Source organism: Dryobates pubescens, chromosome 8 (genome assembly GCF_014839835.1).
Source record: "Dryobates pubescens isolate bDryPub1 chromosome 8, bDryPub1.pri, whole genome shotgun sequence".
In the NCBI taxonomy this organism is placed as follows: Eukaryota; Metazoa; Chordata; class Aves; order Piciformes; family Picidae; genus Dryobates; species Dryobates pubescens.
Genome location: NC_071619.1, coordinates 33,905,010 through 33,928,626, shown reverse-complemented (window position 1 = coordinate 33,928,626; position 23,617 = coordinate 33,905,010). Strand labels below are relative to the sequence as shown.

Here is a 23,617-nt window from a genome sequence, read left to right as displayed (position 1 = left end):
GTGCTGGCTGACACCTGTCTGAACATGAGCCAGCAGTGTGCTCAGTGGGCCAAGGCGGCCACAAACATCCTGGCCTAAATCAGTGTAGCAAGCAAGTCTAGGGAAGTGATTGCTCCCCTGTACTTGGTACTGATGAGGCCACACTTCAAATAGTGGTTTCAGGTGTGGGTTCCTCACTACAAGAAGCACATTTTGTTGCTGTAGCATGTCCAGAGAAGGGCAACAAAGGTGGTGAAGCATCTGGAGAACAGTTCTTATGAGGAGCAGCTGAGGGAACTGGGTTTGTTTAGTCTGCAGAAGAGAAGGCTGAGGGGAGAGCTCCTTGCTCTCTACAGCTACCTGAAAGGAGGTTGTAGCAAGGTGGAGGTTGGTCTCTTCTCCCAAGTAACATGTGATAGGACAAAAAGAAAGGGCCTCAAGTTGTACAAGAGGAGGTTCAGGTTTGATATTAGGAAAAAATTCTTCACTGAAAAGTTTATGAAGTATTGGAACAGGCTGTCCAGGGAAGAGGTTTAGTTGCCATCCCTGGAGGTGTTTAAAAGACAGGGGGATGTGACAGTTAGTGACACGGTTTAGTGGTGACTTGGCAGTGCCAGGTTAACAGTTGGACTTGATGATCTTAAAGATCTCTTCTAACCAAAATAATTCTACAATTCTGTATTTTTTTTTTGTGTAGAATTCCACCATAAGTAGTAGAATTATCTGGGAAAAGAGGTAAATTGATTTAATTATTCTATGGATAGCAGAGAGAAAAATGTGAACTTGAGTACAGATCTGGACTCACTCACAAATTATCTGGGAACAGTGCTTATAATAAGCTTCAGGTGTCTGCTGACATCAAAAAGCAGACATATGGCCCTTGGATGCACATGGAGCACTTGTATTAGCTCACTGTGTGGGCCCTTTGTATTTACTGTCAGAAAAAAAATATAGTGTGTATGTGACATGTAAAGATTTAATGGATAAGAAGAAGGAGGCACTACCAAATATCTCATGTGTTACTATCATGATGAAAGCCCAAAATTGTCTGCTGTAAATGCACTTATTCCTTTTCTTCTTCAGAAGAATCACACTCTTCAGAATAAATTCTTATTTCAATTGGAGAACATGGACAAGTTACTACAAAACTGCAAAATCTCTTTTGCTCTTTCAGAACATCCCCTGTCACCGCAGGACTGTCTTCCACAGTGTGTTTTCAGGTGCCCAAGAATCATACAATCATAATTCAGCTTGGAAGGGACCTTCAGGAGTTACATAGTTCAACTCCCAGCTCAAAACCAGCCTAATCAGAACAGCTTGTTCAGGGCCACATCCAGTCCTGAACATCTCCAAAGGTTTTAGAACTTCTCCAAGCAATTTGTTCCAGTGTCTGACCACTCTTGTGGTATCTTTTCCCTTTCATCTGGAATTTACCGTGTTGCAACTTTGGTCTGTTTTCTACTGTGCCATCCCCATGCACCCCTGAGAAGTGTTTAGTTCCATCTTCCAATCCTGCCTGCAGTCAGGAAGCAATGGGTCTCAGCATTCTTTCCTCCAAGCTGAAGATGCCCACCTTTCTGTTTCTTGATATGCATCATGTTCTGACTGTTTCAAATGCCTTCCAATTGGCTCTCTCCCATATGTCAGTAGTGTTTTTGTACTGAAGGGAGCCCAAAGCTGGACACAGTACTCAGATGAAGTCTTATGAAAGTTCACTTCTTTGGTCCTTGTTAATACAGCTCAAGGTGCTGTTGGCCTTCTTTGCTACAAGGATACACTGCTGACTCACATTCAAATTGTCCACTAGGATGCCCAGCCGTTTTCTCCAGAGCTGCTTACAAACAATCCCTAGGCTGTACTGTTGCAAGGGACTATTCCTTCCCAGATTTAAGATCTTGTAATTGCTCTAGTTGGACTCCAGAAAGTTCACATCAGCCTGCTTCTGCAGACTATGAAGCTCTCTCTGAATATCAGCCCTCCCCTCCAGCTGAATTCAGCTTTCAGAATGCAGTTAATGAATATAAAAGCTAGAGAGCCAGAGTGGGAAAGAAGCCCTGAGCATCAGAAACTTCTCAAGGGAAATGAGGGAAGCAGACAGAGATGACAGTTCCATTTTTCTCTAGAAATTATTTGCAACAGGAAGGAAACATTAGAGAAATGCTTATTTCACTAAGCATTCTTCTATCAGCAGTGAGAAATTTGGTCTTCTGTCTTACTGTCTTCAAAAAAATATTTATATGCTGGTTTCATAAGGTGTGTTGGCAGCTGGCTTTATGAGATTGGTATAGTATGATATTATATCTGTATTTGCTTCCCACAACATTTCAATTCCCTATCTGTTTTGATTTGATAAAAGGGACAGTTCTAACTCACAGACTAAAATATTACACAGTTCTGTTTGTCCCAGAAGAGATACCTGGGAACTTCCATGGAATGAAATGTGCAGTACTCTGCAGCTGGTCTATTTAAATTCATTTGGTACTGAAATTTTCTTAGAAGAATGAAGATTCTGAAAGCCAGGGAGACCATCTGGATTCAGCTAATTCTTTAGATTTTTTCTTGCATAAAAGGCATGTATTAAGACAAGCCATGCAAGCAGTTGCATTGCTGATGGAACCATATTCCTAATTCTTTGCCTCTGTAGATTCCATAAATCTTTCAGGCTTTTAGGGTGTCTAACCTCTTGACAGTTTGTCACTGCTTCTGTTGGGCTGGTGTCCCTTTGCAAAATATGTAACCTTCACATAAACCATTTGTGGTCAGAGAATGTGGCTTCAGGATAACCTTCCAAGATAGATTAAGCAACTTCAGGCTCTGGCTGCTTTTAGGAATTCTGCAAGTTTTGACACCCCTTTTGTAAATCCTCTCATAGATACAGATACCCTTTTTACATGAACAAATAAATCACCCCCCACAGCCTTCACAACAGAAAACAACAAAGGCAGAAATCTCTCTCAGGTCCAGATTATTGATTTATGTGTGGGATGTTCAGATGCTCCTGTTAATGCATGGCACTACTAAGCCACAAATTATTCAAGGAGTGATTTTTCCAGTACACAACAAATACCACTAATGATTAATGATCTTAGGAATGTGCTCTCTGAAGTGCAGAAAAGGATGTTATTGTAGAGATACAACTGCTTCACGTGACCTGTGGCACGAGCTTTGGTGTCTGGTGAATGGAAGACAAAGGAACGCATATAAATCACTTTGGATTCATCTTCCGTTACATGTTGCAGGATGTCTTGGTGCTGCAGGGATGTTGAATCTTACAAGGTGACTAGAACCAGCTTTGTCAGAGATATCCTTCCATTGCCTTTATTTTCATTGAGGTCTCTCTGTGTGTTGCTAAAAGGGGGAAAATATGAAATGTACCAAGATCCTCGTGTATAGCATTCCCTAAATATATGAAAAGCCACCTCCTGACAACTGAGGCACAAGTATGGGCCAAACACATGAAAAACACTTATCAGAATTTTCCTCTCTTCAGTCAGAGCAACCAGATCTGTTCTTACACTAATTGGCACAGATAATATGGTTGATATGCACAAGGAGGAAGAGAAACCCTTTATATGCTTCTTTGGGAAAAAAGCCTTAATAAGCCCTGAGCATAGACTCAGGCACAGTTCGCTTTTCAGCATCTTAATAAGGAACAGGAATGTTGAAACAATTAGTATGCATCATCTAAATAGTTCTTCAAGCAATTCTGTGGATTGGGCAAGAACAACTCTGAGGTGCTTTTCCTGCCATTTTGGTGAAGTCAGCACTGAACACCACTGACTGGGAAACCAGTGACTACTTTACAGAGCTGTTTGGAAGAGAAAGTGAAGAATGAGGATTTCTTCCTTAAGACACTAGAACATCACGAGCACCTGGAGTTGACTTGGCAACAGCAGAAAGGGTGAACCATGGGGCCTGTACTGGCTGAGAGGCTAACCATTGGAAGTTGTGGAGTCCCAGGTCCTTTCTGTTTTGTGGTGAGAGTGAGCACGGTCAGTGAAGGACTGAGGTTTCCATTCTGAAGCTGAAAGAAACATGAAATTATGTCCATGGGTGCCACTCCCATCTCTCCTATCATCCTTCCAACCTTGCTGGGAGGAAGCAGGACTGAGACTGCAGCTTTGGAAACATGCACGACAACACTCCATCAGCATCTGAAAATTACATTCCTTTCATCTGTCACTGAAAAACATGCAGTGAGGTTCTCCCTTCCATGATGATGGCATTACAATGGCGATTCTTTGATCCTAACAACAGAGTGCTTCCCCCTCCCCTTCCACCCCTCAATATACTTGACCACCTAGGGCAACTAATTCAGTACAGTAACAGTTACAGTAAATTGCTGCAAATATGTTGTCTTCTTCTTGTGATTGTAAGACTTGGAAGTTATTTTTTATTTCCCATGAGTGAATTTAGCCCCCGTAAAGCAAGTCTCTCCAATTATACACAATGTTCAGAAGCTAGATGCCAAGAGCTGAAATTGCAATGGCTTGGGATTTTGCAGCCAGTTCCATGCTTTTCTAGGGCTGGATTTGCAATTGTGTGTAGAGATGTAGGACACCAGTTTATGCTCTTCTGTTAACAGGACCATTCATGTTTCCAAGGAGTTCTGCTTTTCCAGACAATTTTGCCTCACTTATTCTCTACTTTGGGGAAGGGAGTAAGGAGAAAAAAAGAAAAAGAAAAAGAAAAAGAAAAAAAAAAAAAAGCAAGGAGAAAAAAGGTGAAAATGAAGAAATAAAGAAAAAGGGAGAAAAAAAAAAAGGACAGGTAAGAAAGGTGGAGAAAAGAAAGGAAAATGGCGGGGGGGGGAGGGGAAGGAGAAGGGAAAAAGAACAGAAGGAAAAAAAGATGAAGAGAAAACAATAAAGAAGAAAAATAATTTTAAAAGAAAGCAAGGAGAAAAGGGGGGGGGGGGGGGGGGGAAGAGCGAGGAGAAAATAAAAAAATAAGTTAAATATTCTTATCCAAGTCATACAGGCGGACGGGGGCGGAATAACCAGAAAATTTAGGGGCTGCCCCCCACCCCCCGCACTAAGCCGTTAACCCCGTGCAGGCCTCTCCACGGGAGCCTCCCGCCTTCCCCGCATACCCTTGCCGCGGTCAGGGCGCGGCGAGGGCCGCCGGCGGAGGCTTGCCCCGCGCGGAGGCAGCCGACGGGTCCGCGCGGTTCCCCCGGCGCCCCGGGCGGCCCGTGGGCGGCAGGAAGAGGGGCAGCCCCGCGGCCCCCGGAAGCGGTTGGGCCGGGCGCGGGGGGCGGCGGGCGGCGCGCGCTGGCTGGCTGGCTCGCAGGCGCGTCCCGCTGGCGGCCGCGGGGCGCAGGGCAGAGACGCGGCCCGGCCCGGCCGCCCCGCAGCCCGCGATGCCCTCGGACTGCCGGCCGCCCTGGCCACGCCGCGGGGCATGGTGAGCCCGGGGTGGCCGCTCCCCGCGGGGACCCGGCAGGCGGTCTTTCTGCTGCGCTTCAGTCTCCTACTGCTGCTGCTACTGCCGCCGCGGGGCACCGGGGCGCAGAAAGGTGGGTGCGAGAGCGGGCGGGTAGAGCGGGCGGGTAGGGCGGCGGCGGGCGAGCCCGGCTGCCTGGTGACCGGCAAAAGAAGCGGCGGTCGGGCAGGCGAGGGAGATCGAGCCTTCGAGGCGCTGCTGCAGGGAGAGAGGGACCCCCCTCACCTCTTGATTTTCCCCTTCGGCATGTGGCCCCACACCCCGAGTCAGCCCCATCCCTAACCATCAAAGGGCTAAAGAAGAGCTTCCTTCTTGGAAACCCCCGTTTCTTCCTCCCCATTCCCCCACTGTGGGGTGCTGGCCCTGTTGCGGAGCGTCGAGGCTCCCTCAGGCAGCCCCCACGCCCCCCAGGTGCGGAGCATTTCGCAGGGCCTGGGCCGCGCGCCCCCGCTGTCCTCGAGCGGAGGCCCCTAGGGGCAGCTGGAGGCGGGAGGGCTTCACCCGGGCGGGGCGCGAGCGAGAGGGCCCGGGGGGACGGGGACGCTGAGTTGCCGAGGTAGCTTGGGACCACAGGGGCAGGCGGGGAGGGTGTGGTGGGGTTTGGCGTATTGGATAGCATCCCGTTTCTGGGGGCTGCTGGCCGAGCCGCGGGTGACCCCGGGTTTGTCCTCCGCAGGCTGTGTGTGAAGTGTGAGCCAGGAGACGATAAAGAGGAGATTCTCCCTGCTCTGAAAATGAGCTTACACGCGTCCAGGAGTCTGTGGAGAGACCGGAATGTGTGCTAGGCAGGGCTTGGGTGTTCGCTTGTTTGGTGATGATTTTTTTTTTATGTTTTTGGTGTGTTTTTTTCACGTTTGTTTAAAGAAAGCAGTGAATTTTCTGCTCATCGGGTGGAATAACTGATTGAGCTTTAGCACTTTGAAAATTACGAGGCACAATTTGGTCATTTCATGGCAGAAGATCAGAGGATGCCTCAGCAGTGTCACTTTGATCATATGCATGGGAGAAAGTGATGGGAGTGAGTGTTTTGACAGCATCTTGAAACTTGTCACTTCTGTGGATACAGACGCTGAGAAGAGAAATGTTGTGGTTTCAATTCTGCTTGTGTTTTGCACTGGTCTTGCTTTGTTTTGGGAAGTCCACTCTGTTTTCATATAAATTTCTCTTTACGTCTTGATGAGAGATGAAAATACATTTGAAGTGCACAAAGGGAATTGGAAATACACACACTATGCTGTTTTAAGCAAAGATTTTAATACGTTTTTTGACTGGCAAAAGGTCAGAGATGTGTCCCTCAAGCCAAGCTAGTTGTGTCAACTTACCTTTCCCTCTTATTTCTAGCTCATACATTTAATTTTAAGTATGTTCCTATACATGTATGCAGCTAATGCTAATAAGCATTTGGCATATCTGATCTGGTTTGGGTTTGTTTTGATTTATAACGAGGGAGGAGAAGACCCATTTGCTTTTGAGAGGAAATTGAGCAATTCTAACATTTAGTCTTTTGAAGGCTGCAGCAAGGTGTTAGTTCATGCTGTAGGCGCCTCACACTCCAAATGCTTGTGCTGACCTGACACTTGTCTGACCTTTTGGAGAGCAGATTGAGTTTGTTATTCTAGGAGAAAACTGAAATAACTAGGCGTGGGAGGGAAGAGTCTTAATTTTCTTCCTGATTATTGAGTCAAGTTGGCTCAGTGAGCGGTCAGAGGCAGCAAGACCACGCAGAAAAAGTGGGACTTTGTGGACAGCAGACTTTTAGATGGGCTGTTCATCTTTCTGTACTCTGACAAACTGCTGAAGAGCTCCTACCCGGAATTTCAGTTTACAGCATCCCTCTAGTTACTTTTAAGTTCTCATAGAAGTGTCACTTTTGAGCAGGAGGGGAACCTTCTTTATTGAAAAGCATAGTTTTATTTGGTAACAAAAAGCAGTTTCTTTTAAGGTTAGGGTCTCAGTTTTTGTTGAATACAATGCTCCTCAGTATGAGAAACTGTTGGAGCTTCTAAGAAAGCTCTGCTTGTGAGAGGTTATTGCCTTGCCAAAATCTTTTCATTTATCTTGTTCCAAAGAAGGTTGGGAAGCCCATATCCTGTATCTTGTAAGTGCTGCTATAGTTCTGATTTGAGTAAGGAATGAAACTGCTGTCTTACTGAAGAAGGGTCTGCACAAAGCTCTTGCTGAGTTAATGTATGCACAGGCTTCTAAGAGAATGTGTGGATTGCCAATGAAAGTACCCAGGGCTTAGGAAATTCCATAGGTAAAGTTGGGTTTAAATCCTTTTATAACAATGCAATAAGTAATACCATGTAGGAATGCAGCCTTTTTCCCCCCTCCTTGTTACCTTGGGGAGGCTGATTCTTTGGTAATAAGCAACTATTCATTTTCTTCTCTGCTGTTGAACAGCTCTAATCCTCACATACTATACGGTACTTAAATCTTGTTCCGAGGATAGAGTGTTTTCATTTCTCACATGCTTTTCTGTAGCACACCTCCCTAGCATGAGCTGATGTTAAAATAAAGGCATGGTTTTGGTCAATGTGAAGCTTGTTTGGAATATTGGGTCAAATGTTCTCTCTCCCTTCCAGATAGCTGCGAACAGAGGAATGAAAAAGTGCAGTGACTGCTATGGTGAATGTGCTTGTCATGTAGTGGCCCACTGCATTATCTTGTAAGAGTCAAATGGGATTCTTTTCAGTCTGTCATACTGAAAATCAGTCAATGTATGTAATTCAGCATTCTTTGCTCAAGATCTTGAACTTGAGGGTCTCACTCTCTTGGAAAAGATGATAATTTTGTATGAAGTTGAGCACCTTCAGAAACACTGAAAAAGGCTCAACAGAGAAGTACCCTGTGCTGCATTTCATAGTCTTGTGGAGCGAGGACTGTCCAGCTGCTGCCTGTGCAAGGCAGCTTCTGTGATTTGGAAACAATTCTGTAGTGATTCTAACTCCTGGTTACAAGGAAGTTGGTATTTGAAAAATACTTGAAGTGTTTTATTTGTTTTCCATGTAATTAAGCAGGTGTGAATGAAAGCAATCCAGCACCATGCAAGCTTCCTGCTCTTTGTGGATTGCTTTTTGAGAAGCAGTGCTCCTAACAGATGTGCATGTATTGACATGAGTAGCATGTGGTCTGTTCTTCAGTTCAATTCTATCTTTCTTATTTTTTGGATTTAGAAAAACACAGCTAAGAGAGAAATGGATGCTCAGCTTCCCAGGTAGAACTGAGTAAACTCTCAGTTACTCTGAAGCTCCAAAAATCGGAGGGCCTGTGGAGCAAGAACTTTGTTATCATGCAGATAGAAGGTTTGGAAGCCAGCTGTTGGGATTCCTAGCAAATACTGATTTGCCTATAAAAACAAACCGAAGTTGATTCACAAGTGATTTGAAACAGATTTGTTTGCAGCCTTTTCTTGAAAAAATTAACTCTGCTTGGTTTTTAACTGTGATTGCCATGTTTTGTTCTAAGCAAATACCAACCCAGAAGACTGTTGTTACATACACAAACCTCGTGAAAGGAAGTACAAGAAAGTGATTCATCACTGTAACTTGAAAATGTTTGTGCTTCAGTGTAGCAGAGAGAAAGGATTTTTGAATGTGTAGTGCATGATCTTGTTGAAAAGCTAAGTGAAAGAACGAATGGCTCTTTATATGTTGAGCCTAATGAAATGGTTTTCCATGGCCTTGTGTTTTGTGATTGAACTGCAGTATTCCTGGATCCATTGTGTGTTCCCTGTTCCTCTTCAATTCCTCTCTGTGCCTTCTACTCTCTGTAGCACTCCTGGTCTTACTTCTCCTTTGTCCATCTGGCAAAACAGTAAAAAAATGGTGGTTTTGACTGTTGCCAGTCCAGAGTTAAGCACCTGTTGATTTGTCCTCCTAGCATGTGCCTTTCTGTAGTACCTGAAATAGCTTGTGGTTGGTCATTCAGATGTTGGTGTCTGAAGGAAGCAACTCTGGCATCTGCTGTGAATTCCTGGCTGCTTACTGTACAGGGATGTCTCAGTGCCTTTGTCACTCAAGTACTGCATTTTGCTTGCAGTATGCTGAGTTCAGAAATTCCTGGTACTGGAACTAACTGGGTGATTTTTGTGAACTTAATTTCTTTAAGCGTTGTTTCATTCTTCCAGTTGCGGACTTCAAGCTTGAAAGGAACTAACAATGTCCTTTGATCTAGAAGAGAGGTGGCTTGATTTGGAGAGAAGGAAACAGACAAAGAGAAGGTGAAAACATATCCCTCAGGTGGGCAGGAGGGAGGGAGAGAGGCTGCAGCTTCTCCTAGAATGTCCTGGAAGAGTGTTTTGAGGATGCAATTATGCAGAATGCAGACTCTTGAGGATTCAAGAATTGATACCATGTCAGTAGGAGTGCAGAGGCAAATCTCCTTTAACCTTGTGCTAAGAGGTACTGAAGAATTTTTCAAGACTGAAGCTTAAAGTTTTGTGAGGCTTTGCTGATAAGTCTGCTGATTCAGGTTTCCTGATGCTCTTCTCAGCATTGTGTCTTGAAGATGGATGTAGTGAGGAGAAGGAGGTGGAGCAGTACTCCAGAGAATTGTGTTGAGGAGTACTGTTCCTGGAGGCTAGTGAGCTGGTATTGGATATGTAGACCTAAAAATATGGAAGTTGTTTGCTTTTGAAAACAAGAATCTCAGCAAAGGTGTTTTTCTTTCTCCAGTTACAGCATTATTTGAAGTGGTTAAGTGAATCTGGTAGGAGAAGATACATATGTGTGTCTTGCAGTGCCATCCTTTCTGGAAGGTACTGAGTCTTTTCAGTGCAGGTCATTTTCAGGAGCCTGCTGAGGTTGTGTCTAGCCTACTCCACCCTTCTAAAGAAAGCAGGAATTGCCATGTTGTGTAAACACTTGGAGTTCTCATTCTTAATCCCAGAATTTACTGCTTTTTGCTTTGGATTTAAGCAATGCAATGTATTTTGCTTTATATATATGTGTGTATACATGGCTATACAAGTATCAAGTATCTGAGCTAGTTAAAAAGGTAACATAAATGGTTTTTCAGAGGCTTGTATGCTGCCATGGTGTGCTTCTCAAGACAGTGACTTTCTAGCATATTAGTGCAGTCTGCAGGAAAATTATTTGCCTGCTACTGGACAGAGATGTTTCGTGAGTTGGAGGAACATTTTGCTATGTTATTCACAAAAGAATAAAATAATCCATCTCCTTTTCTGCAGTTCTCTTAACCTGCTTTATACTCTGGGAAATGATGCATTAGATTTTTAATGTGATCACTGCTGTTCTGTGTAGTTTCGGTCGTCAGCTAGTTAACTGCTGCCTTGAATGCATCAGCTTTGATAGCTCAAGTAATCATCAGCACCAATGCAATCCCTATTGGCAAATGTTTCTAGAGTGGTTATTTTATCCATATTTTGAAAGGCTTGTAAATACACTATTGCGTATCACCCTTGCTTCTCTTAACTGCACCCTGTGCTTTGTGGAAGCAGTTAGGATTAGCCGGAATTTGTTTTTTAGACAAACGATCTCCACCTCCTCTTGCATTTTCTCATGAAGTGTTGATTTTAGATTTATTTCTTTAATCAAATATAGGACACCTGCAGTTCTTTTTTTATTTATTTTTTTTCATAGTGGTATAGCTGAAACCATTGTCCAAGCACAGGCTCTGGATTTGTTACTAAACTGCTTAAGGGGAGCAGGAATAATGTTAATCTAAAAAGCCATGTAGCAACTGACATTTAAGTAGGTTCTTTAACATTTTCAGCACTGTTTTTTAAAGAGAACAGTGTGCTACTGTCTGCAAAGCCTGTTCATTATTGTGGTCAGGTCCTGAAATAGCAGATTCTGCTAAGCTTTGACTTCCATTATTTGAGGAAAATGGCTTGAGCTGTGTAACTCATACTCTGTGTGAGCTTGTTCTCAAGTAATGTCCCCACAATACAAAAAGGAATGGTTAGGGGCCTGCACCCCCATTTAGCTACACAAAAGTCTATGGATCCAGAGGGCGTACACCTGAAGGTACCAAGAGAACTGATGGAAGTATTCGCCCAGCCACTTCCCATCATTTACCAGCAGAACTGGTTAAGTGTGCAGGTCACCGCTGACTGTAGATTGGCAAACATGATGCCAATCTGCAAGAAGGGCTGCAAGGTGAACCCAGGAAATTACAGCCCTGCCAGTTTGACCTTGGTTCTGGAGAAGGGCATGGAGCACATCATCTTGAGTGCCATTATGCAGCATGTGCAGGGCAACCAGGTGATCAGACACAGTCAGCATGGGTTCATGAAGCTCATCCCTGGGTGTGTTGAAGACCAGGCTGGATAAGGCTTTGAGCAACATGGTCTGGTGGGAGGTGTCCCTGCCCAGGCAGGGGGCTTGGAACTAGATGATTTTTAAGGTCCTCTCCAACTCAAGCCACTCTGTGATTCCTGGAAGCAGAATATGTGTAAATGAGGCTGAAAATCTACTTGTTTGCTTTTAATTTTTGCTAACATGAAGAGGGTAGTTTGGCTTGTTCACTGGTCCCTGTGTGCCATAGGTGTTCTACATTTTGACTCAGGTAGTCATTATTTTCTTAAAATTAATTGACTGCTGATTTAAAAACCTTTGCTCTTAGTATCTTACTAAAAGTACTAAGTTTCAGGTTTTCAGCTGAATGAACGTCTGTCTTATTAGTAGAAATTCCATGCATTTTGTTTTTGAAAGGTGACACAAATAGGAAGGTTTGAGTTCTGCACCATTAAGATCCATACAGAGCTGATGCATTAGTAAATGTTTTTGTGTAAGCTGAATAAAGGTTATGAACTCAGTTGCGTCATTATTGGCAGTGGTAATATTGAAGGAATGATAAGGAATTCACTTGTGCTATAAATCAAGTAGGTGTATTTTTTAAGAATATCTTAGAAACAGTTGGCTTGATGGAGTTCTCTGTTTGTTTGTTTTCCTCTGCAGTGGTTAAAGCATTCTCTCTCTCAAGACACCTTTAAATCAAGGCTGAAAACTTTCTGGAAAGTTAAATTTAATGCAGCTTCCTAAATTTCCTTTGGTTAGAATTGTGACTTGCCAGCTCTGAGTCGTTGTGGTATACAAGAAATCATACTTCAAAGGGCCCTTCTGGTCTTTAATCCATCTTTCTGTAAATATAAATTCTATAAATTAGGATCAGAGAGGTTCATACTTCATATTTATCTTTTAGAGAGGTCTAGCTGAAATGTGAGTCATGGGGTTCAGCTTCCACCACCTCCCCCCAGGCAGCCTCAACAGCGCCTGCCTATTGGCTCCTTGACCTCAAACCTGGACCCTGCAACGGGGAAGGAGAGAGGGCAGTGACTGAAGCTGGTTTGTTATTCCCTCTTCCAGGACAAGCCCTCATATATTTATAAACATTTATTAAATCCCCTCTCAGTTTTCTCTGACTAAACAGCCCCAGGTCTCAGCCTCTCCTCACAGGGCATGTGCTTCAGTCCCTTAATAATCCTCATAGCTCTCCATTGGACTTTCTCCAGCCGATCCTTCTCCCTCTTGAACTGGGAAGCCCAAAACTGTATGCAGTATTGCAGGTGTGGTCTCACCAGGGTGGAGTAGAGGGGGAGTAGAACTTCCTTCGACCTGCTGGACAGAGTCCTTTTAATGCACCCCTGGATACCATTGGCCTTCCTGGCCACAAAGGCTAATTGCTGACTCATGGATAACTTCTTGTCCACCAGGACTCTCAGGTCCTTCTCCATAGGGCTGCTCTCCAGCAGATCATCTCCTAACCTGTACCGGTGCAGTTTATTATTCCTTCCTAGATGCAGGACTCTGCACGTCTTTTCTTCCAGTTTCAAAAATGATGAAGCTGTCAGTCCTGTTACACTAATACTGCTGATCTTGGGCTGGCATTTGAGCAAGGCTTGTAAATAAACATTTTCTGAAATTTCTCCAGATTTGCAAAAGGTTACCTATTTTTCTTCCTCATACTCAGTAATCCATTTGTGGTTTCCTGGACTTAGATTGGGCAATCCTAGTACATCCATTGTTGCTTAACTGTGAAGAATAAATCTTTTAAGATCTCCTAGTTGCTGTTTCTCAGAGCAGAAGTAGTAGCTGTGTCAGTGTCCAGTTGCAGCTTCAGTTTTGAGGGAAAGAGGCAAAGCACTGAACTGTTTTTTGCAATTTTACGACAGTTCTTATACATCCTATTTTTGCACTTCCCATTTGATATTGAGGGAAAACTACTGTGTCACATAATCAGACTTGGCAAGACAAGCAACCTGTGTAGCTTTTAAACACACATGAAGTCCAGCAGTGATCAGGTTTTATTTTTTTCTCAAGTACATTTGAAAACATCAGCTAAAGCATTTGCATTGCTTCATGTGCTTGTTTTCAAAGAGGTGTTTTCAAGGTCTTCAGTTCTATAACACAAGACATCCTTTTCTTCTTTCTGTGAGGAACTGACAGCAAAGCTGATGGGCAAGTTGAAAGTTCACAGATAGGTTTTATTGGAGCTTAACACACTACTGACTTCTATATGCTCTTGCTGTACTTCTCTGGTAATTTTGGCACTTAAACAATAGTGATTTAAGTGTGCAAATATACTGTCATCTCTCTACTTAATCATCTTATTATTTAGTAGTTTGTTTCAGTGATTATATTCATAGAGGGTCACAAGTGTGAACATACCTTCATTTAAAGGAAACCTCTACGTGGCAAAACTGGGAATGAATTACTTTTTGGAACAGATTATGTATTCTATTTGATGACACTAGAATTGAAACCATGTTGTTCACTGTCAGAATACTTAAAGCAGTCCCTGTTGTAATTTTGAAATTAGGGTTGAAAATGAGTGTTAGAAATTAAGATGGTGCTGTATGTGACCTACACCCACAGAAGGAAATACTGGTGTACAGATGTGGAGTGTTTTATCAGCTGGATGACAAACATTAAGGAGGGTTAGAAACTGATACATAAAATTGCTGTTCTTGGACTTGCTGCCTGGTGCAAATCATTGGCACTGCTGTACAGCTCAACACGGCTGTGATGAGCACCAGTGGTGGATGGGAAGTTGCAGCAGTTCATACAAGGCAAGGTATTACTACAGCAGCTGGTACTTATATCAGTGTTTACCACCAGTAATGTAGTACCAGTAGTGTGGGCTGTGCATCTCATTTATGGACTGATAATGGAAGGGACAAAAAGATTAATGTGAATTACTGGTATGGTTGGAGAGTTTTTTGACGCGACATATGTAAGACTTGTCAACTTTCCTTTGGTCCTCATGTGGTGAGGAGTTTGAAGACCAGTATGACCACGGCTATTGCTTATTCTCATAGCAGTTTTAATTTCCTTCAATTGAGTTTCTGCTGTGTAGCACTTAGAGCATAGCAGTGGTTGTTTTAATAAATGTGTTGGTGCAGGTTGCTAAGTAAATGATGTGTTGGGAAGTGGGCAAGCTGCATGTACTGGACAATAAACAACATACATCTATGATTCAGCATGGACAGCAGATTAGGAGAGCGTCTGCCTTGTGTATCATCGTAAGCATGTAAATCACTTCCCCATGGCTAGCCTGTCTTTGTAGACTGCTTTTGCCTGCATACTATTTAAGCAAGTCATAGCTGTCTCTGGGAACTAAATCACTTTGTTTCCCTAACATCAGTAAGTGAAAGCTCTGCAACACCATCTTACACAGCTGCTCTTTTCTGTTATTTTGAAGTAGTCAGTTTGGCTAGTGAGTTTGCTTAGCAGAAGCAGCAAATGTCTTCCCTGCTCTGACAGTTTAATAATTGGAGATAATTTTGTTTGAAAATGCTACCACGTTTTGGATGTTAAATTTAGCAAGGCTGTTACTCTTCTGTGTGAGATTCAGCATCTGGAAGCTAAGGCTGCATTTCCAGAGATGGTGATTGAAGAGCTGTGTGTACAGACAAAAATAATGAAGAGCTAATTATCACTAGCTCAGCATGTGGCAAGCACTGTAAATGAAAACTGTAAAATTTCCCTGTAATGGCATCCTAAATTTTGTACTTTTGCTGTAAGAGCTAGAGTCAGCCTCTCACTCCTCAGCAGCTCTGTGGGCACTAACGTTTTGAAAGGCAAAATGCTTATTGTGCTTTACCTTTTGTCCTGTTCCCATCTTTGTTAAACCTCAGCCTGAAATTTCATTATCCTTCTAATGGTGCCCCACAGCAAGTAAATCAATCCAGGCTGAGACAACTGTAATCCCACCTGCCCTCCTTCCTTTGCCCTACCACTGGCAGTTGCACAATGAGCTGCCTCAGAGAGGTGAGTTGGCTGAAATCTTACACTGTGCCCCGGGAATGGGTAGAGGTTTGACTTCAGCCAGCTCAGTTCCTGAAGCCAGTGCTCCACTCTTGTGTGAGGGGTCTTCCCGAGGGAGGGATGGTTTTTCTGTCTCTGGTTAGGAGTCAGGGTGGTTTAAACTGCACAACCTGGCAGTGCTGGTGGAAGAAACAGTTGCTAGTGTTTCTTGACTATCACATTGCCTGATCCCTCTGTCAGTGCTGCATGTGCACACTGAAATGGATGAGGGGATTGCACTGGGTTAAAGCTAACAGATGTTTTTATCTTAAGCATCTGGTCTGGTTTACCATTGTGGGTGCAGAAGTGTTTACCTCCAGTGACAGGAAGGGTGTGAGAACAAGTGGCTAAGAGCAGAGGCAGACAAGGCTTGCTTTTGTCTCTGGCAGCACTGAAGTACCTTCAAGTGTTTATTGAGCTATGGCCTCACTCGTGGAGGTGTGGGGTATTTTATGTTCTGAAACATCTGTAATGGGATGAAATGCCCAAACCAGTGTGTTACTGAGTCAAAGCAGAGAGCCACAAGGATGCACAGGGGGCTTGGAGCATCTCCCTTATGAAGAGAGGCTGTTTAGTCTTGAGAAGACTGAGAGGGGATATGATCAATGTCTACAAATATCTGAGGGGTGGGTGTCAAGTGGAGGGTGCCAATCTCTTTCCAGTGGTGCACAGAAATAAGGCAATGGACAATGGATACAAATTTGAACATAGAAGGTTTCACCTCAACTTGAGGAGAAACGTCTTTACAGTGAGGGTGACAGAGCACTGGAACAGGCTGCCCAGAGAGGTTGTGGAGTCATCTCTGGAGACTTTCAAAACCCACCTGGATGCATTCCTGTGTGTACTCCCTAAGTGATCCTGATTTGGCAGGGGGATTGGACTCGATTGTCTCAGGAAGCCCCTTCCAACCTCTAATATTCTGTGATGACACGAAATGTTGCATGAAGGTGAAGTATGTGCTTATTAAGAAAATGAATTCTGACAGAGGAGCAGATTCCTTCCTGTGGATTTTGGTGGAAACATTAATGAGTTTGGAGGACACAAATAAAAGCATTTGAAAATACCTGAAAAAGCTATCATGTTTCTGTGGTCTTAGTTCCTCAGTGTTACTCATGGAATTGTTTTGCTGGCTGTGTGAAATTTCTTGCCCATGTTGAGAAAAGCTAAAAGTAGATAGAGGGTCTTTTCATGGCACAATGATGAAAAGCAGGGAAATGCAGAGCACAGGAACTAAAGGAACAGAAGAGGAGAAATTGTAGTAGTGCAGTGAATCAGAAAGCATGGTGTATTTGGAGTTACAAAGAATGCTTTAAGTCATCTTTTTGCTTGCGTAACTCTACTAGATTTGGTTCTACCTTTGCTTAAATAAATAATTAATTACATCCTGTATGTAGTTAGAAACTTGCAGAAAATCATAGCTTTTTATATGTAAACAACTCGAGTAAACCTCTCAAATGTATGTACACAAAATCTCAAGAAACCCATTGGTTAAACTGAGTCTGTTCAGAAGACAGTGCCACATTTAGTTTAAGCTGGAGGTTAGGAAGAGGTCCTACACAGAGAGAGTGATTGCCCATTGGAATGTGCTGCCCGGAGAGGTGGTGGAGTCACCATCATTGGAGGTGTTGAGGAGGAGACTTGATAGGGTGCTTGGTTGCATGGTTTAGTTGATTAGGTGGTGTTGGATGATAGGTTGAATGCAGTGATCTCGAAGGTCTCTTCCAACCTGGTCTGGTCTGGTCTATTCTATTCTATAATTTGAGATCAGTGCTTTGATATGCATCAGTTACGCCTTATAGACTGTAATCTTACACTGGCTGTGATGGCTTTACCATTCTCTCTTCCTCAGTAAGAAATGGGAAAGCATTCTTTAGTCCTAAAGATTAATTTTAAACATGCTTTGGTAGTGAGAGCAAGATTAGCAGTCACTAACAGCAACGAATCTCAGGGGGGAAAAGTTCTGATTAATTGACTTCAGCAGCTATAAAGGAAATTAATCTTTTCTGTGAGTTTTAATGGAGCACTTAGCACCCACTCCAGCTTGTGTCATTTTATTACATTTTGTATTTTCTTCTTATCCAGTGCATTTTGGTATGTTTGTGTTGGTTCAACTTCTGTATTTTGTTGATGTAAATAAAGAAGTTGGGTATGAGAAAGTGTTTGAAGCGATCTGCATGATTGCATCAGACATCAACATGCTGTAGCCCAGGGGTCATATGTGTTCTGTCAGGATAATTATTCAGACTGCGTGCGAAGGCGCCTGCAGAGAGATGAATGGTTCTTCTGATGGCAATAGTCTGCTTTCCCCTACAAGCTTCTTAAGAGGTGTCCATGTTCCTAGCAGATGGTTTGGTGAAGAGAGGAGCTTACTCATGCTTTCTGTGAACACGGTCCTTGGGACACGTGGTATTCAGTGCACATCCGCAGGGCTTTCAGGAAACGTCAGTGCTGTGGGTACGTGCAAGTGATCTGGTGCTTTTCTGAAGGGATCAGTCTCTTGGAATGGATTCCCCAGAGAAGCTGTGGATGTCTCATTCCTGGAGGTGTTTAACACAGGGCTGGATGAGGCTTTGAGCAACCTGGTCTAGTGGAAGGTGTTATTGCCACCCCATGGCAGTGGGGTTGGAACTAGTTGATCTTTAAGGTCCCTTCCATCTCTAGCCATTCTGTGATTCTATTCTGCAGATACAGTAGGTCTGTTGAGTGTCAGAAGGCTGCAAGAAAGTAAGAGACTTGTTCAGCTGTGCACTGACAGCAGAAGTTACCAGCCCTTTCAGGAATAACTGACTTAGACATTGACATCTGTCTCTTTTATGTGTTTTCAGATACTCCACTCTCACGCACACAAATGACCAAAATTCCAAATGAGGTAGCTAATACTCCTATATATGTGGCTGTCATGCAGAGGATTGTACTTTCTCTTTTCCTTGTAGAAATTCCTGAGTATTGTTGATTTGTCTCCTTATACAGGATGTGTGTGTCTTGAGAGTTGATGGGTGTCATTTGTACAGCTTTGTCAGTAATGATAAAACACCACTTACATAGAGAGGCTCAAAAACTACCCTTTTGTAGTACCAATAAAATGAGGTGTCATTTTCCTGCAAGTTTGACTGGAAGTGTGATTTCTGGAAATTTCCAAAGACCTCCTGAGTGCTGCTGCTGCCCTTGGCAGACATGCAACAGTCATCTTTAAAGTCTTCAGGTACGACCTGTCTATTCATGGTATGCTATCACTAACAAAGTTAGATCTAAAGCGTCCAGTCAGGATGAGCTCCTTTTAAAAGCTGGCATCCCTGTCAAGTCAGTGGCCTCAGTGACCATTTTGCAGCTTCAGAAAATTAAGCCTTTGAATGTATCTGGAATGTGATCTCTACATGGATTTATGACCCAGTACTAGTGGAGGTCATGGGGCATGACAGTCCTCTCTGTAATTCTGAGGTGCTCTTGGGGCTGGCATCCCAAGATTACTGCTGCATTCTTCCAGTTAAACTGGTAAGGTGGCACATACCATCTTCCTTCGCCCTTCCAGCTTCTGATGAACAGGCAACAGGCTGTTCTTTCTTGGAGAATTATCCAAGATAGTTTGTAGTATTGTGTAACCAGTTGCCAAACTGTCTTGAGGCAGCAATAAAGGGGAAAGGACCAGGAAGGTGGTGGAGTCACTGTCTGGGATGTGTTCAAGAAACTTGTGGATGTAGCATTTCAGGACATGGTTTAATGGCCATGGTAATGTTGGGCTGATGGTTGGACTTGATGGTCATAGTGGTCTTTTCCAATCAATACAATTCTATGATAATGGTAAGGCGATGCTGCAGATGCAGTTCAGCACAAGTTTTTTTTTTTCCTTGCTATTCCTTTCTGGTATGATTTGGGAGCAGGTTCTTTAATATGGGTAGTTCAGAGGTGTATTTTCCATTGTGTGTTTTCAAGAAAGCCTGCAGCAAAAGAGAAACTGGAGAATCACATTTCCATTACATTGTGTGAGACAGAGTAGAAGGTTTTTCTTTCTAGCCACTGGAAGTAAGACTGATTGTTCCAAGCTACAAGGGGAAACTTGAAATTTCTTACTGGTGTGTCATTGAAAGAAAAGTCTTAGTATCTTTTTAAAACAGTACATTTTTTCACCTAAACATGCAAGAGTGTTTTGGGAGTTCTGCTTTTATCATCAGAAAGGTGTGTCCTGGTCACTGTACAAGTGCAGTGCTGGTGGTGTTTGCTGCTTGAGAGAGCTGAACAGCAAACTAGTGAAGAGGATGATTTAAGTGAATATTAGACAGGATCTTTTTTGCTTTTAATTGGAGAAATTTATAGTTTAAGTACCTATGTTTTGTACAGAGTATTTGGGTAGTTTGGGTCTCCTTTGTCTTTGGATTCCATCAGCATAGCTCTGAGATGCAGAAATGTGGGGAAGAATCACAGATACCTAATTATGTGCATTATTGCTACTCCTGGTTGAAAGATACAGCATTTGTGTGGTTACTGCATTACAGTAACAGGCCTATTGAAATGAGGAGGAGGAGGAGCAGACTTGATAGGGTGCTTGGTTGCATGGTTTAGTTGATTAGGTGGGTTGGGTGATAGGTTGGATGCGATGATCTTGAAGGTCTCTTCCAACCTGGTCTGGTCTGGTCTATTCTATTCTAACTGCCAAGTAGTCTAGATCACACAAGCATTTTTACATTGTTCTTAGTGCATTTTAAGGACAGTATCTGCCTGCCATGGTTGCATGTTCAAAAATCCACTAAGTGTATCTGCATACTCACCTGCAAATGAGTAAATAGTTGTTTGCTCCTGACACAGGCTAGGAAAAGCACAGAACTGATTAACTGGCTCCTCAGTTTTATTTAGGATATAATCTGATTGCTGCTTATTTTGAAAATGAATTTTCTGTTTGCAGTATTTTGAAGTACTAGCTACAAGCACCACCACGAGTAAAGACCTAGTATATATTTGTTGGGTTTATTGTTCTTTATGTATTAAGTTCCACGTATATTGCAATGTGTGTGAGCACTTGTTTGTGAAAAGCCAGGTCACTAGAAAAGGAATCAGTGTTTCTTGACTGTTAAGGATATTGTGCCAAATAAAGAATCTGACATTTAAATGTTTTCTAATAAACCAAAGCCATACAGGTTTTGAATGATAAATCTTTCACTTGCTCTTAGGTTTTTAATGTGCCTTTGGAAAAAAGCCAGGATTAAAACGATACAGAAAACACACGGTTTAGATTACCTCTCTTTGTAACATTGGACAATTGTGTCTCATGTATTAGACCAACAGTAATTTAGGAAAGTAATTTAGCAGCTGTCACCCAAATGGAAATAATATCTGTCATGGCATGAAACAAAGTGCTTTGAAGCAAGTAGCTAAAATATGATGAAGAAAAACATAGCTAACCAACCCCTTTACAAATACAACTTTGGATTTTACTGAAGACACTCCAGTTGCCTTTTCCACAGAAGATGCATCATTCTCATAGCTAAATCCTTGAATCATTTTAATTGCTAAAGAACTCAGTGCTGTAAGATTTTGGTTTTTTAAGAGTTATTTTATGTAAAAAAAAAAAGGAGTCAAACCAGATGAATAATTGATAACAGAAATTTCTAAGGTCTTTCAAAACCCACCTGGACACTGCTGTGCAACTTCACCTCAGCACATGATCCTGCACTGGGAGAGGGTGAGGGGGTGAAGGGACCTCTGGACATCCCTTCCAACCCCTGTTACTCTGTGATTTTGGTTCAAGAATACTAGCCAGAAGAAGCAGTGCAGTTTGCATGTTTGTGATTCTGTATATACCAGCAACACCTTTCAGAGCATGCAGCTGTCAGTGTGCTCAGATCACACCGAGTTAGGTGCTTTTGTAAACAGTTTACTCACAGTTTATTTTTCCCACGTTACTGAAGTGCATTGGACTTAGTTTTCCATTCAGTTTTGCATGCAATATGTTTAGCAATTTTGAAGTTCAAGTTAAAATTCTTAGATATGTGTACAGTTCCTGTCCTTACAGCTTACCTTACCTTTGCCTTTTTAGTAGAGGACCTGCACATCAGAGTGTGTGATGTGAACACTTTCAGACTGACACAGCTGTCAAAAACCATCCCTCAGTACATCATTAATCATTGTGTTTTTCTAGAGAGTGAAACCTTGATGTAATGTTAAGTTTGTTGAAACCACTTGGTAGGAGCTGTATACACAGGCATGAATTTTGAAGACTAAAAGGGACCTACAGGTAAAAAAATTATTTGGAGCAGTGTTGAAGACATTTTCTAGCAAAATATCTAATCTGGTTTTTGTCTTTGCTTCCATTACTTTCTTCAAGAAAGGTCGTGATTGCTTTTAGGATAACATGTACAGACCTCTTCCAAAAGATCTCTGGATTTTCTAGTGTCTGAAAATGATAGTGTTGTTCTTGGCCTACTAATTTCCTGGGTCCAAATTAAATAAACTGCCTTTTTAGTCTCAGTGCTAACAAAATAAGTCAGAGGTGTTTGGAGGCTTCTTTTCTGGGCTTTGCATTGTTGCATGTATTAATATTGCTGGATGTGTTCTTGTGCTTAGGAATATTTTGTTTCATCTTGCTACAGTAATTTAGGAAGAGCCACTGATGGTGGGTATTACGTAAAGAATCTTCTTAGTTCCACAACAAAACACAAATTCTTACAGTCTTTATGCTGCATGCTGGGGGATATTCATGTCTAGCAGATGAGTAACAGATTTATCAGTTGGCTTTTCAGAATTTGATTTTGAGAACACACTTTGTGCTAATTTTTCCACCTGTGAAGTCTTTTTCAGTATTCTTACTGCTGTTTATTAATACTCAGATGCTAGGTAGAGAGCTCCAGGTTAATTTTGTTGCACAAATCTAGAAAACCTGAGCACAATCTCTGAAGAACTGTAAGATCTAATTACAGCATTGAAATTGTGGTACAGTAGAAAACAATGCACTCACAGCTTGATGGTGCTCACACCTGGCAGTTATTTTCAGGGAGTATTTGCTGTCTGTTGTTTTTCCATTTCTGTTTAATTGTGTTGTGGATACAGCAATTGTGTTGGAAAGCTGATGTGCTCTTGTTTTATTGGTGGGGTTTCCCATCCTTTTCATGATGTGTTGAGAACACATGAATAGCAGGGACACTTCCCTTCTTTGCAGTTTTTGAAGTTTCTACGGAGTAATTTTTACCTTCTTAACGCATTTGCAGCAGCTCTCTGGTCACCTATGTTTAAAGAAGCTAAACTTGAGGCAACATTACTTGAATGCTGTTTTCCCACAGCTCCTATTTCATGTTGATTTGCCTTGGAGTTTTCTTACAACATGACTAGTGTAGATAAAACCCCCCAGCAAATCTTAACAGCACTGCTGAAAACCAGGATAACTAAATCACTATTGAATGCATGCAGCTGATCAATTTTTGTTCTTTTGTAGGTGATGGATGTGGACACACGATTTTGGGCCCTGAAAGTGGAACTCTTGCTTCAATAAATTACCCCCAGACCTCTCCCAATAGCACAGTTTGTGAATGGGAAATCCGTGTAAAGCCTGGGCAGCGAATTCAGCTCAAATTTGGTGACTTTGATATTGATGACTCCGATTCCTGCCATTCCAGTTACTTAAGAGTTCACAACGGGATTGGCCCCACCAGGACAGAGATAGGTAGGAGCCTTTTCTAGCTGTGTTTGAAAGCTGTTGTCTTGTGTAGAATTTGGATATGCTGTTGGCACTTTGGTTACTTCTAATTTTCTCCTTGTTTAGCTGTTCTGAGCATAGAGTAACTAATAGGCATGTGGTGTTAAATAAGTTATTTATTTATAGCCCTGGAAAACAATTACAATTGAGTTGGATATCGGGTAGAGTAAGACCTTGCCTGAATACATCATACACTGCTTTGTACAGTAGGGACTGAGTCTTCAGTAAAGTGATGAAGGAA

The 23,617-nt window shown here is 42.5% G+C and overlaps 1 protein-coding gene across 2 annotated transcripts in view; it reads left to right on the top strand.

Annotated features, from left to right (window-relative positions):
- Positions 1-5,098: 5,098 nt before the first annotated feature.
- The window catches only part of DCBLD2 (discoidin, CUB and LCCL domain containing 2), a 39,864-nt gene continuing 21,345 nt past the window's right edge, over positions 5,099-23,617 (top strand). The window contains exons 1-2 of one of the 2 annotated variants that reach the window (XM_054163417.1): positions 5,099-5,497; positions 23,116-23,343. In XM_054163417.1, coding sequence (XP_054019392.1) covers positions 5,383-5,497; positions 23,116-23,343 — 343 coding nt within the window. In that variant the 5' untranslated portion in view covers positions 5,099-5,382. The remainder of the gene's footprint in view (positions 5,498-23,115; positions 23,344-23,617) is intronic. The other variant, XM_054163416.1, reaches the window with a different exon arrangement.